This window comes from Neomonachus schauinslandi, chromosome 12, assembly GCF_002201575.2.
Source record: "Neomonachus schauinslandi chromosome 12, ASM220157v2, whole genome shotgun sequence".
NCBI lineage: Eukaryota > Metazoa > Chordata > Mammalia > Carnivora > Phocidae > Neomonachus > Neomonachus schauinslandi.
In genome coordinates, this window is record NC_058414.1 from 57182831 (window position 1) to 57197283 (window position 14453).

General features: G+C 39.0%; 1 protein-coding gene across 1 annotated transcript in view; it reads right to left on the bottom strand.

The window, feature by feature from the left end:
* SKAP2 (src kinase associated phosphoprotein 2) overlaps positions 1-14453 on the bottom strand; it is a 165139-nt gene that overhangs the window by 18776 nt on the left and 131910 nt on the right. The window contains exon 10 of the mRNA XM_021689607.1: positions 928-1005. Within this exon, the coding sequence (XP_021545282.1) occupies positions 928-1005 (78 nt within the window). The remainder of the gene's footprint in view (positions 1-927; positions 1006-14453) is intronic.

A 14453-nucleotide genomic window follows, 5' to 3' on the forward strand; every position in this document is an offset into this window, starting at 1 on the left:
AAAATAATTGCTGGTTTATCAAAGCTAACCTCATGCTTGCACTACAGATACGGTTTATCTCCTGCTATTTGGAAATAACAACCCGCAAAAAAAAGTTGCCCGTATCATGTGATTCTGTACATAGCATGTATAGTTATTTTTCTAGTCTCACTCATAATTAGTACGCGGGGCCATGTGCCAAGTGGAAATGGATAAGGGGAATATCCTTCCTAGCCTTCTAGGCCATCAGTGTCCTTTTCCAATTTTTAAACTGCTGTCACTGGACTCTGGCATTTCTTACACCCAATTCATTTGCTTTCTGTGTTAATCATATGCAATGAAGATATGCATGGCCAACATTTAAACAGGCTGCAGATCAATTAGCGGTCTTAAGTTTATCTGATTTTTATCAAAGAAGACAGAGCTGTGGGTCGATTGTCAGAGCCTGTGTCAAGTTGACCTTTTCAGAGATGTCTACATTGCCAGTCCCCTGGGCCACTTGTTGTCCCCTGTTAGTCTCTGAATGGCAGAAGTCTGTTCTGCTCAAGCACAAAGTATACACAGATGTCTATATTACATTCTTATAGGTTTGACAGCAACTGCATGTTGTATCTATAAACTGTCCTTTAGCAGTGACACTTCCTCAATGATGATAAGCTAATTTATGCAACTAAATCTCCTTTGTGCAGAAATGAAAGCTAATTGAGTCATTACAAAGTAATTCAGGAAGGAATACCTTGTATAAATTGGCTTACTTTATAAATCCTTCTCAAGTGGTTTCCATGCATCCTAAATGGGACTAAGCAGCTTATCAGCCATAAGATATCCAGATCGAACCAGCCAACTTCGGGGAGTTGTGTAAACATCTTTAGAGCCGTAGGAAAGTGACTGAAGGGAAAGTGAACAAAACCAAAAGAAGCTTCCCCAGGAAGCCACCCCAGCCATTACCTGTGGTGGGATGAACACTGTCCTGGCTCAGCTTCCTTTGTTCCTCCACTTTCGCAGGAACACCGTCCTCTTCCTCTTCTGTAAACAAGCAGAAATGGCACACTGAAGGTTTCCTCAGAAAGAACAGAACTCACCCCATCTTAGGAGCAAAACTGAAAGTTTAGAACGTATAAATATTCGTTCTCAAAGGATGAAACCACTCAACATTCACATTCCTTTTTCAGTAATCTAAAGCTGAACAAACAAACCTCTAGCTATTTCCAAATAGCAACCCTACCAGTTGGCTTGATAAAATTTAAGATACGTACTAATGCCGCACATACTTTAAGTACTTACAGAAACTCATCTGGAACACTGCTAAGTCCAGACCGGCCCTGAAATCCGGGGAAGGAACACCCAGCACTATATGGACAGACCCACATTACACTGTGGCAGGAGGACCACGGATAAAACCATGGTCCCTAAAACATCGGTGTGGCCAAAGAAAATGTGTGATATAAAATAAAATATAGTTAACCTGTAAATCATTTCTTGTGTATCAGATACTTCATGTGTTCCCACTTGATCTTCACAGGAGAAGACTAGAAGGATCCTCACCTTTCAAGGCAATTCCCCTCAAATTCTACTGAGGATCTACCCTGTGCCATAAGTTATTGCAGATGCTAAGATTTCACAGACCATTTTAAACCCTCCTTTTACAGATGAGTAAATTGAGGCTCAAAAAGGTAGAGAAACATCCACTGTTGGTGATTCATACTCAGGCTTGTGATCATGAAGTCCGTGTTCTTTATCCTGCAATGTATTCAGGGCCCTATGTTTGTTATTCCCACGCTCTCCTATCACGTTCATTTCCTCCCCCCCCACCCCCAGTTATAGGAAGAAATAGGAGAAGATTAAATGAGAAGAGTTTTAAACAGAGTCAATAGACTAGATTTAATTATTTTACATTGAAGAACCATTTATTACATGTCCATTTTCCTCACCTAAGGATTTATACACACTGTGGAAATATTTAAGGCAGGACATAGGAACAAAATGGCATGCCCAGAAAAACAGAGTTCAAAAAGAATACTTTCAAGAAAAATCAAAAATGTTAAAATATGCAAAATATATAAATATAGCCATTATGACTATTAAATAATTCAACCAATAAATCTTCATTGGATATTAGCTACCTGTAAGAGAGAGGTTCTACCAGGGAGGCAAAGACAGTAGGGAGCTTCTGCCCTCAGGAAGCTGACAGCCTGCAGGGGACAGAAGACAGTATCTAAAGGAAAATGGGATAAGGAGCATAGAACCTGACATAGTTCTTTGTCAAAAGGCACAGAAAGGAGCATAGAACCTGACATGGGAGGCACAAGGCTCAGAAGGATGGCAGAGAGGAAACCATGCAAGGGGGAACACCGAGAAGGCTCTGAGGGGTGGAGAAAATCTGAACAGAGAGAGATGGGAAGGAGGAAATTTCTAGACAGAGGGAGAGTCATAAGCAAAAGAAAAAGCGCAATAATATCCATTTGGCTAAAGAATGCAGTACTCAAAGGGGAAGAACAGGATGGCAGATAATGCTAGTGGCTTGGGCCAGCTGTTGAAGGGCCATAAACATCCGGCTATGGACTTTTGCCTTTTATTTGGTGGGCAATGAGAGCCCCAGAAGATGTTCGAGCAGAGAAAGGGCAGGACCAAAAACTATGCTTGAGAAATGGTCATCTGATCCCATTGTCCCAGATAGCCTGAAGGAGGGTGTGGGGAGAGAGACCACTCAGAGTCTGGCTAGAGGGGAAGGAAGTCCTGAACTGAAGGGGCAGAGGAAATGGAAAGGAGCCAGTTATAAGAAGGAAAGGAACTAGAATTGATAAACTTTGTGCCTGCCTGGATGTGGAGGGCTAAGGGAAGAAGAGCAATTGAGAATGACTCAAGTTTTGAGCTTAGTTAACAGCGAAATGAGAACATCATTCCTGAGAAAAGAATAGCCAAGATAAGCTATATTGCTGAGGGAACACAGGAGCTGTGTTTCTGATGTGAGAGATTTATTTATTTATTTATTTTTAAAAGATTTTATTTATTTATCAGAGAGAGAGACAGCGAGAGCAGGAACACAAGCAGGGGGAGTGGGAGAGGGAGAAGCAGGCTCCCTGCTGATCAGGGAGCCCGATGCAGGGCTCCATCCCAGGACCCTGGGATCATGACCTGAGCCGAAGGCAGACGCTTAACGACTGAGCCACCCAGGTGCCCCTGATGTGAGAGATTTAAATTTATTTATTTGAGAGAGAGAGAAAGAGAGAGCGTGCACACATGGGGGGAGGGGCTGAGGGAGAAGGAAAGAGAATCTCGAGCAGACTCCCTGCTGAGCACAGAGCCCAAAGCAGGACTCTGCCCCACAACCCTGAGATCATGACCTGAGCCAAAAACAAGAGTCGGAAGCTTAACCAACTGTGCCACCCAGCGCCCCTCTGATGTGAGAGACTTAATGTACTGGTGGGGCAACGCAGAGGAAATGTCTGGAGGCAACTGGAAAGTTTGGTAGAGAGATCAGGAGTACAGGTGCAAAATTAGAAGTCTCGTGCAAAATTTGAAGTGGTGATTAATAAAATTCAACATTTACATCAAGCTTGAGAGTTACTGTACTTCTATAACAAACATAGAATTGCTTTGAATTTCTGTAACTCAATCCAAACAAAATAATGAAAGCTCCAAAAAAGGGAACAGCTGGAAATATTTGGGACTTTATACATATTAAGTTGACCCTAATGTTGGCAATTTAATATGGTTCGGTCAAATAGTAATTAATACAGGAAGACCTAATAAAAACCTAATACTAAATCCTGTCTTTTTCCTCTTCAACAAGTTATCTCAATTATGCCAAACCGCAAGGACCAGTTATCATGTATGAGTTAATGGGATGTTTTCATACAAATTTTAAAGCTCTTAGGGACATTTATAGTCATTTGGTCCAACCTACTTATTTTACAGATGGTTAATTTTTCTTAAAGGAGGAGAAAACTCTCTTTACTTTTCACACTTTCTCTTTCCCCAGCACTCCCTCTCCTCCGACTGGGTCACAAATCTGACAGCAAGGAGTAAATTCAAAAACAGTGAAGGGTGCTTGCCCTCACGTCAAAACCCATGACCACAACAATTTAGGGAGCACTAATTTTGGCTCTCAAGAAGACACAATGGGAATGTAGACTCACCACCCAAAGTTAGTGTCAAGATAGCACAAAAACTAATTACAGTAATTGAATGGAAAACTCCACTTTGGGCAAAGTAAACAATGAACTTAGAAGAATTTATTACTATGGCTTTATTCTTATTTTATTAAAATTTAAGTGCCTATAATGTACACAATGTATTCTTAAATTACCAGAATAATTACTTAAGTATCAATATTTACTGAGAAGTATCCAAATTGAAATCCATGTGAGATGCTGAACAAGTAGTATTTTAGAGGAGGAATCGCTCATTAAAGAAACTTCCTTTCTCCATTTCAAACCTATTTTTAGGTCAAAACCCTCTGCATTTCATTCATCAGTTTTTCTTAATAATATTTGAACAACTCATTTTATCTTGGGCTAACAATACAAATAGCTTCCATATAAAAGAAAACAAAATCAAATTTGGGGTGTGTGTGTGTGTGTGTTTTAATCTTAGGGGGAAAAACTCAGACTGAACCTTGAATACAGTCTGGTACAAAGGAGATGTTCAATAAATATGGAGTGAACAAATGGATTCAAAATCATGAAAATAAATCCTACTATGTTCATTTATTAACAGAGAAAAACTCTCCACACCACTCAAAAAATATATGAGGACAAATGAAAATTCTAGGCAATAATCATCTCCACAATATATTAGAAATATACACACATGTTGTTTTATTTAGGTTTATTATTAAACATATTTTATTTTGGTGTTGAGTCACGGTGTCATTATACAATACTAATTAATACCTCAAACAGTCAGTGTTTGTGGGCTAATATATTCCATTCAACATTTTAATAACAGTAAACAAAAACAGCTCAGCTATGCGGTAAAATCCATCAAACCACACAGATGGTTATAAGGTTTTCATTATGTGGTTTCCATAGCAATCATATTGCAAATCTGGAAGCTTCTTGCAAATAAGCAGCTTGTATTTACATGCCTCTCAGCTGCAGCACAAAACTCTTCAACATGTGAAGTTATTATTCCAATCACACATTGTTAGAAGAATCATCAGAAGATTTTGTTGATCAGACAAGATGAAAATAACAGTAAACTAACTGCAGAAGATAATTCAAACACAGTCATACATTTACCAAACTAATCAGTATTAGAAATATTCTGGCAGTCGTCAGAAGGTTTTAACATTATACCAGCTCAAAAATATGGAAGTTCCAGGAACAATCAGATCCCATGGAATCCAAAAGCTGAACTCCACTCTCCCATTTTCAGACGTTTGGTCTTCCTTCTGAGTCGAGCAGAGAAAGAAAGACTAGCAGAGAACTGAGTCTTCCCAAATCTTTTTAGGATGACTACATTTGAGGAAATGCTTATGTGGGAAAAGTCAAGACTTTTTTTTTTTTCTCCCTGCTAGATTAATCAATTTAATTTACAAATTGATCCAGTTCCATAACAGATGGATTATTACACTAATAAGGATCACAAATCTGTCTAGCTATGCAGTTTTTACAAAATGGCTATTTCTTGCTTACTAATGTTCTTTGTTTAAGGACAAAATAACCCAAAGAGAAAAGCGATAAGCAAATGACACGTACAGCTGACATTGCTTGAAAAAGGCTAAAGACAATTTGTTAGCATCAAAACAGGGTGTGTGACAATTGTGGAGGGGCTGGAAACTGATCTTATCACATCTTCCAGGGAGAAGAGGACAACATGAGAAAATCTTTCACTCACACACAATGATTACCTTTCTAAGTACCTTCAGAAAACAGCTCTGCTGAATTAACAATGTATTTTAAGAGACATAAAACACAGAATCAAAAGCTATGCTCTGAAATAAAGATTGAGTGTAGATCTCTACCTGCCCTGACTTCACTGGATTACAAGACTATATCACGAAAAAGTTAGTATTTATTGCTTAAATGTTCACGCTGTATGCATTTATATCCATTAGGTAACTAAATCCTCATAACAATTCTATGAGGTAAGAACAGGTACTTCGACCATCATTTTATGGACGCAGAAATGAAACTTACAGAGCTTGAAGAACTTGCCCAGGTCCACACAAGCAATTAGAACAGGGACTGAAACTCCAGCATGGGTGGCTTCTCTCCACCGTCTCTTCAGTTTACAGATGGATTGTTTTCTAAAATTTCATTTGAATATTGGCTGTTTGTGGACTTGGAAAACATTTTCACAAAAGTGGGAAAATTCTATTCTACCATTGCATTGTATGCGAAGGACACCTTAAGGTAAGCAATCCTTGCAGTGATGATTTAGAAACAGAATTTCAAGTTGGGAAGCCCCCAACACACATCTCCTTTCTGTCTCCCAGCTCTCCTTCCCCACCTCTCTTGTCCACACCCTCCAGTGCCTGGAAGCCAGCGCACAGTACTCGATACTCTGTAAAGGTCTCTAATGCAACTCATAATTGAAATATTTATTTCAAATAATATTTCAATTATTTTATTATGAAATAATATTTCATCATTCTTTCTAGGCCAGCCGGCTTTTCTTTCTCGTTGCATTTCAATAAGGATTTCAATGTCAACAGTTACGGTGAGTCTTTTTACAAACAAAGAAGTTCCCCCGAAAGAAGTTTGCCTGCATTCCAGAGCAACAGACAATCCTGCACATTTCTCCAAGGGTTTGGGCACCACAGTGTTGCAAGCAAGATGTCCCCCGCTGGGAGAAGATGGGACAGACCTGATGGGGAAAGGAAGACCCCTGTGGCCAGTCCCAGCAGTGCGGTGTAAAGGAGGCAGAAATACAGGGAGGATTCACACAAAGGGCACCTCAGCCCCTCTTCTCGCTCAGGACCTGGGGCAAGCCCCAAAGCCGGCAGTAGGGGTGAGACAAGTGGAAGAGTCGAAGGGGTGTGGGCAAGGGAATTCAAACAAAGACAATGTGGAAAAGTGAGTTCCTTAGGGGCCTATAAATCCTAGACCACTGGTAAGTTAAAATATGACCTTCTAAAGGACTTTTCTATTTAATAGACTGACATATATTTTACAGCAATAAAGGATGTATCATTTTAAAGACAGAAGCATGTGCCTTTTAGTATTATATAAAACTTCAAGAGGAACAGAAAGATAAAGACAACTGAAATGGTATATTTAGAGTCATGTTTACTATCCTGGAAATTCAGGCAAACTGGGGCCTACTGTTAAAGTTCTCCTACCTTGAGACTGTAATTCTCATCTCTGTAAAGTACAAAGAATAATGTCTACCCCATAGCACTCTGAACGGGATTTGGGCAGGACAATGACATAATCAGATTTCTCAGGGGGAAAAAAATGCACAATTAGCATGCAGTAGCAAGGTCATTACCTTAGGAGCTAGGTGTTTTGCATCCACCTATGAATTTGGCAACCCAGAAGGTTACTATGATATCAAAGGCAACCAAAATAAGCAATAGTTATTCAATCATACAATCTAATTTTCACCCTTGACATTTTATTGTTTCAGGGTTTGATAGGAAAAGGTTATCATTGCACTTCAAAAGCAAAAATAAACACCATGAAGATTATAGTACATTTCTGTACTATATTAAAGTTAATTTATACGCAAATCTGAAAACGCAAAAATAGTAAATTTTCAAAGACATTCAACTTGCTAACATCATGGTTGGGATATTGGGGAAAAAACCCCTCAAATTCAAGCAAGAATCCCATTTGACAGAATCTGGAGAAAATCGTCAGGAAAGAAACCTTAGGTAGAATCTAGTTCAACTTCCTTCTTTCATTAACAGGGAACCAGACTCGGGGTGCCGAATGACTGGACCAAGGTCATGCAAATGGCACTCTGCTCCTCTCTGCCCTGCCTTTTACGCAACATGCACCGCAGACATTTCTGGAAAAGTCTTTGCTGCTCCCGAGGTACTTCTCTATTCAGGAGCAATCTTACACAGACTTGGCCATCCACAGGCAATGATGGCAAGCAAAGAAAGCACACAGGTTAAAAAAGGTTTTAATAGACCAGATTCTGTCAGTCAGAAGTGACTGTGAGTCAGGAAATGATCCTACTCCCAGGGGGTGCTAGACATGAGGAAACAATGATATGGGGCTCTTCCTTGTCCCAGTGTAGTATATTCACACACGCCATAATATAAAATTCTCCTAACTACTCCATAAAGCTCAAACTCTTAGCTCTTTAGTTAACATTTATAATAAAACCTGCAATATTAAAATTCTTTCAACCCAGGAAATGTCAAATTATTTCTCAGTTACAGTAACCTCAATCTGGCTCTGGATTGCTGGTACAATTATAGTTTGCTGTTCATAACAGTTCTGTTTTTTAATTTAAATAAACCTTTTTTTAGTATTCTTGCTACAAAAGCAGTATCTGTTCATTGCTAGAAGTCAGACAATAGAGATAAGCAAAAATATATACATATTTTTAAATCATCCAGGACTTATCCATAACCACATTAACACTATTAAACATCTTCTCCTAGACCACCTTCACTCAGTTTCTGGTTTTTCTTCATTCTCATTTTTAATAAGAATATCCCAATATATACATATTTCATTATCCCCCCCCCCCACGTTTCTTATCCAAATGTATTTGTATTTTATTATAACCTGATTTGAATCTCTTTTTAGAAAGTAAACTATTTCATCTCAACTTAGATTTTGGCTTAAATTTTATTCTGTGAAAAAAATACTATCTAATGATAAATAGGGTGGTGTTAAGATCATTTCCTTGTAACTTGGCTGTTTTGTAATGATCTATAACTGTCTGCTCTAACCTTAGGAAAAAAGCAGACAGACGAATGCAGAGCTCATTTGTCGCAGGCTTTGGCGCGGTGTCCTGTTTCCTTATGCAAATACACTCATCTTCTTCCCATGCAGTGCACCTTACCCTCCCCTTTTCAAGAATCTAGGGGAAAAAAAGCACAGGGACATAAGAGGAACCACCACCCATTAGACTTATTGGTTCCATATCCCTTGTAGCAACAGTGGTTTCAAGGCTCTTCTGGGAGGCAGAGAGTCTATGAGGTCAAAACTATTTTCATAATAAAATGAAGACATTTGCCTTTTTCATCGTGTTAACATCAGCACGATTTTGCAAAGCAATAATGGGGAAACTGCTGACACCTCAGCATAAATCACTGCAGGGGCACCAAACTGTCACCGTCTTCTTCACTGCCTTGCTCGAGCATTAAAAACAAACAAGCCAGTTTCACCTATGAGTGTCCATGATGAAGCCGTACACATTATTATTTTCATGTAATAGCAACCCCGAGAACATGTCTTTTTAATATTCTGTGTGACAAAATCAGAAGAATGCATTAAGCACACTTCTGCATTTCCAGATGTGCAAGAGATTGAGCGGCAAGCTGAACTAGCTGCTTTTTTTCATGGAACACCATTTTGACTTGAAAGAATGAGTGACAGACAAACTATGGTTACTCAGACTTGGGAATGTGGCAGATATTTCCTAAGTGGGCTTGTTGTTTCAAAGAAAACAACTGGTGTTTGTTGCCATGATAAAATTTAAGCTTTCAAGCAAAAATCAGAGTTTTAGAAACTTAGACCTGCCACTGTAAGCTTGACCGCTCCCACGTATTTAAAGACTTTCCTAATGAGATTGGTAGTGATATTAATGAATGCAGTTTTTTAATTTTGCCAATTTTTGCCAATATTTGGAAGTTCTGCATAATGCAGTGAACCAATATTTTCCAAATGATCAAGGCACGATGTTACAAAAACATGCATGGTAAGAGATCCACTCAAAGTACAAGACAGACCAGACCCATGAATTTTAATGTAACGAAGTATGGAAAGTTCATTGATACCGTTTTGGATTCCAGCTTGCAACTAACATTTAACTACTACTCCTCCAGCTTGGGTACAGTATCGAAGAAGAATATCTACAACCTCCTAGGACTATTAAAACACTTCTAATTTCCTACTGGAGATCTGTATGAGGCTGGGTTTCTCCATATGCTGACTGTACTTAAACCAAAACAACATATCACAACAGAGTGAATGAAGACGCAGACTTGAGAGTCTAAGTGTATTCTATTAAAATAGACACTCAGGAGATCTGCCAAAATGTAAACCATGCCTCTTTTTTCACTGATATCTTGGGGGAAATATAGCAATTTTTCCTAAAAATATTTTATGTTCACATGTAATGGGTTTATCATTGTGATTTTTAAATTCATTAATAAACATTTTTTATATTTCTCAGTTTTAATTTCTAACATAGTAAATACTGAGAGGCATAATCCACATAAATAAAGCTTTGTGGGTTCCTCAGTAATTTTTAAAATTGTAAAGGGCTCCTGAGACCAAAAAGGTTTGGGAAAACTACCCTACGTTTTCTTTTTTAAGTTATTATTCAAATTCCAGTTAACGTACAGTGTAATATTAGTTTCAGGTGTACAATATAATGATTCAACCCTTCCATACAATGCCCGAGCTCACCACAAGTGTCCTCCTTAATCCCCACCACCTATTTAACCCATCCCCCACCCACCTGCCCTCTGGTAACCATCAGTTTGTTCTCTAAAGTTAAGAGTCTGTTTCTTGGTTTGCCTCTCTCTCTTGCTCTTTTTTTCTCCTTTGCTCATTTGTTTTGTTTCTTAAATTCCATCTATAAGTGAAATCATATGGTATCTGTCTTTCTCTAACTTATTTCACTTAGCATCATATACCTTCTAGATCCATCCATGTTGTTGCAAATGGCAAGATCGTTTTTAGTGAAATATCTAAACACTGTTGATCCACAACATGAAAAAATTGATAGCCTGCTAACCCAGAACAGTATTTGATAATTATTTTATTTTCCCAAAGCACACAATCTCAGGATTGAATCTCATTATACTGTTGAGTCATATTGAGCTGTTAACCAAAATCCCTATATGTTTTTCCCATTTGCAGTGAAGCCAAGTCTTTCCTTTCTCATACCTGTGCAACAAGATTTTTGGAGCAAATGTGATATCCTATTATATGTCATCTTGTTAGATTTGATTCATAATTTCAGTCTATTGAGAACACAGCCTGTATATCTTCATCTAGGCATTGATGAATATGATGGTATGACAATACTGGGAATTAAGCTCTAAAGCATTCACAAAATAAATTAATCAGCATCCTTTGGTGCTATATAGTCAGTTATCCAATAGTGTTTATACCCATAAAGATTTCATGAGAATCCTGGCCAAATGCCTCACTTAAGTCTAGTTATAAGTCTGTCACTTCCCTGAACACATGATGGGTTCTAGTGATCATTATTTCATCTTCTAGATAGCACAGAAGACTCTCTTTGATGCCTTATTTTAGAGTCCACTTCCAAGTTCCTAAACTGTCTAGGGTTTGCAGAATCCATCTGTCATGGATAATGTGGTGCTCCTCCTAGATGCCCTCTTCATCTGCCAACACAACCACCCTCCAGTTACTGGGACCCAGACTGCTGCTGGCTCACAGCTGTGTCCCTCACTAGAAACTGTCCTTAGCTCCAGAGAACTGCCTCTCTCAAGATTACACCCCTCCCAGAAGAGCCAGGAGCCAGTGATTAGCTGATGTGGGGACATAAAGACATGCCCCTTTGCCTCAACAACCTTGAAGAATCATCCCAGACCCAGAGCTCCCCAAGAGTTCGGCTGAGGCCTCAGTCACAGCTGCATTGTGGGTCAGCTTCTCCCGCCCAATTCTTCCTTCTTCGCTTTCATACAAGGGTATCTCCCAAGATCACTTGCCAATTAGTCTTCTACATGAAACCATCTCAGAATCTGTTCCAGGAAACCCAACTTAAGATCTCCTGCAACTTTCTACTCTTTTTTGAAGGGTTCACCATTTAATTGCTAGACTCCATACTTCTAGCATCTCTCTCTTCCTGCATATTTCCTTCAAAATCAGTGACAGTAGTTCAATTACTTCATTTACAACTTGTCTTGTGATGTAGTCTTACGTAAGCCAGAAGGCAAACTTAACTCCTACTCATCTTCAAAACATGGCTCAAATGTCCCCGACTTTAGGGTGCTTTCCCCAAACTCCTCCAGGCATCTGGGCATTCCCCCTTTGTGATCTCCCAGCCTTGGTACAGGCCTCCATTATCACTGCTCTCATAGAGCACTGCAAACATTTGTCTACCTGTCTCCTTTTCTTCCGAGTGTGCACTCCCCCACCAGGCCTAACAGAGGGGCTGGAACAAACTCTATCAGCATCAGAATTTGAATCCAGGCAGTCTGCCTACAGAACCCAAGTTCTGAAGCACTGTGCTTTTTCTTCCCTTTTGATGTTTTCCATGAATGTTTGATGAATGAAGATCAAATGGATTTTGGTTAGCTGGGTATTCTATTAGAATCTCTTTGCCTGTCCTTAGCTTCTGTTACCTGCCATCAATCTTATCAGATGGAGGATAATTCTTGGCAGAAAAGGAGCAAATAAAATAGAAACTGATTGTTTTCTTGGAAATTACTGCCCCTAATAAATTTCAAAAACAAACAAAAACACAGGGCAATTATACACCTTTTGTTAAACCTAGCATAATTTACAAATTTCAGCTCTTTTCATGTTTTCCTTGGTTATTTGGCCATTTCAGTGCTTGGTATATAACCCTGTAAAATTGCATTAGTTGGACAAATTATAGCACAAAGACATTGATAGAGTTTCGTTTCTCCCCCCCCCCCACCTTTTCCTCACTGCAATCATTTAGCATTAAATGCTATTTTAAAATACTTGTCTTTAATACCATACATTTGTACCTATTTTTTCTCGGAATTTTCTGGAATCTGCCTTGCTACAGTCTAGGCAAATACATCTGGCTGATGGCCAGTTTTTTCCTCATTGGTTATGATGGACTCTAAGATGACAACTGCTTTTGCCTAATTTTTTCCACAGTTAAATCTGGAGACGGCAGCAGTTTCCCTATTTACTTCCTATATCCTTTGGCCTCCATTGTTTCGTCTGCTACTACATGTTTAAAGTCTCCCTGAAGAAAGAACAAGACGCAGTGGTAATGACTGCTTCATGCTTTTCCTTCCTCTCTATGTTCTTACCGTGAGCTCCTCTTAGTTGAAGATTCTTCGTTGCTAAACACTGAAAAACCCTAACCCTCCCGATCCCTGGCTCTGTGTGTCCCAGGCACAAGCAGCTGAGGGTGAGCAGAAAGTCATCCTTGGTCTCTCAGTGCTTTGTGCTCAATTGGCTGGGCTTGCAAGTAATAGTTACCACCTGCTTAGAAGCCCTAAATCCAAGAAATGGAAGAGATTGAGCACACAGTCTTGAATATTTAATATTTATAGGGCAATTATCAAATAGCAGCCCCACTTGTATTTTTCTATTACCATCACATGCTCCCTCTGTGATATGTAACTTCCAGTTTGGGACTAAATATTATGAACTACATTAATATCTCTGGCATCCCACCATGGTGTGCTGTTCACCTAGAGGAGTGGTTTTCAAACTTCAGAGGGCTTATTAAAACCCAGGTTGCTGGGGACCCACCCATAGCGTTTCAGGTTCAGTAGATTTGACACGTGCAATTCTAAAAAGTTTCAGCCCATGCTGCTGGTCCTGGGGCCACATTTTGAGAACCACTGACATAGAGGCATACCTTCTGACGCTTTCTTTTACACAGGAGTTCAGTGGTTTATGTGTTCCATCATAATTTGAATATAAGTTAATTAGAACATTGTATCTTCCAATGTTACTTGCCTTTTAAACTTCAAAATACAGGCACACCTCACTAAATAATTCTAGTGTTAAATTAATTATAATGAAATTAGTCATGCAGAAATTAGTCCCATATCAATCCCAAAAGATGTAATGGAACTATAGAAATGCAAATAAAATTTGTATTCCAGAAGTTCATATTACTCTCTTTTGCTAGCTGGGCAAATTTAGCGAACTAATTAAACTCTCTGAACTTCAATTCTCTCAATCTGGAAACCAGAAATACAAAATTTACTTGAGAGAATTACTGTGAGAATAAAATGAGGTAAAGTGGCCAATATAATGCCCAGTGTGGTGAAGATTTACAATCAAGTGATTATAATAGCAACCTGAGGAATGTCTACATACCAAGCACCCCACTAGCTGCTACATGCATAAATGTCATTCAATCCTCAAAACCCTCTGAGGAAGGTATTGCTCTTAGTCCCATTTTGCAGATGAAGAAATGGAGGCATAGAAACATTTAACTAACTTGCTCAGCAATAAGAAGCAGCGTCAGAATTTGAATCCAGGGAGTCTGCCTCCAGAACCCAAGTTCTGAAGCACTGTGCTTTTTCTTCCCTTTTGATGTACGACCTTGCACAGATCCCTTGTTCTTGTGTTTGTTAATTAATTAAACAGCACTTGAACCCATTGCCATAACATGTAACTTATGAGAAAGTTAATATTCATGATGTCATA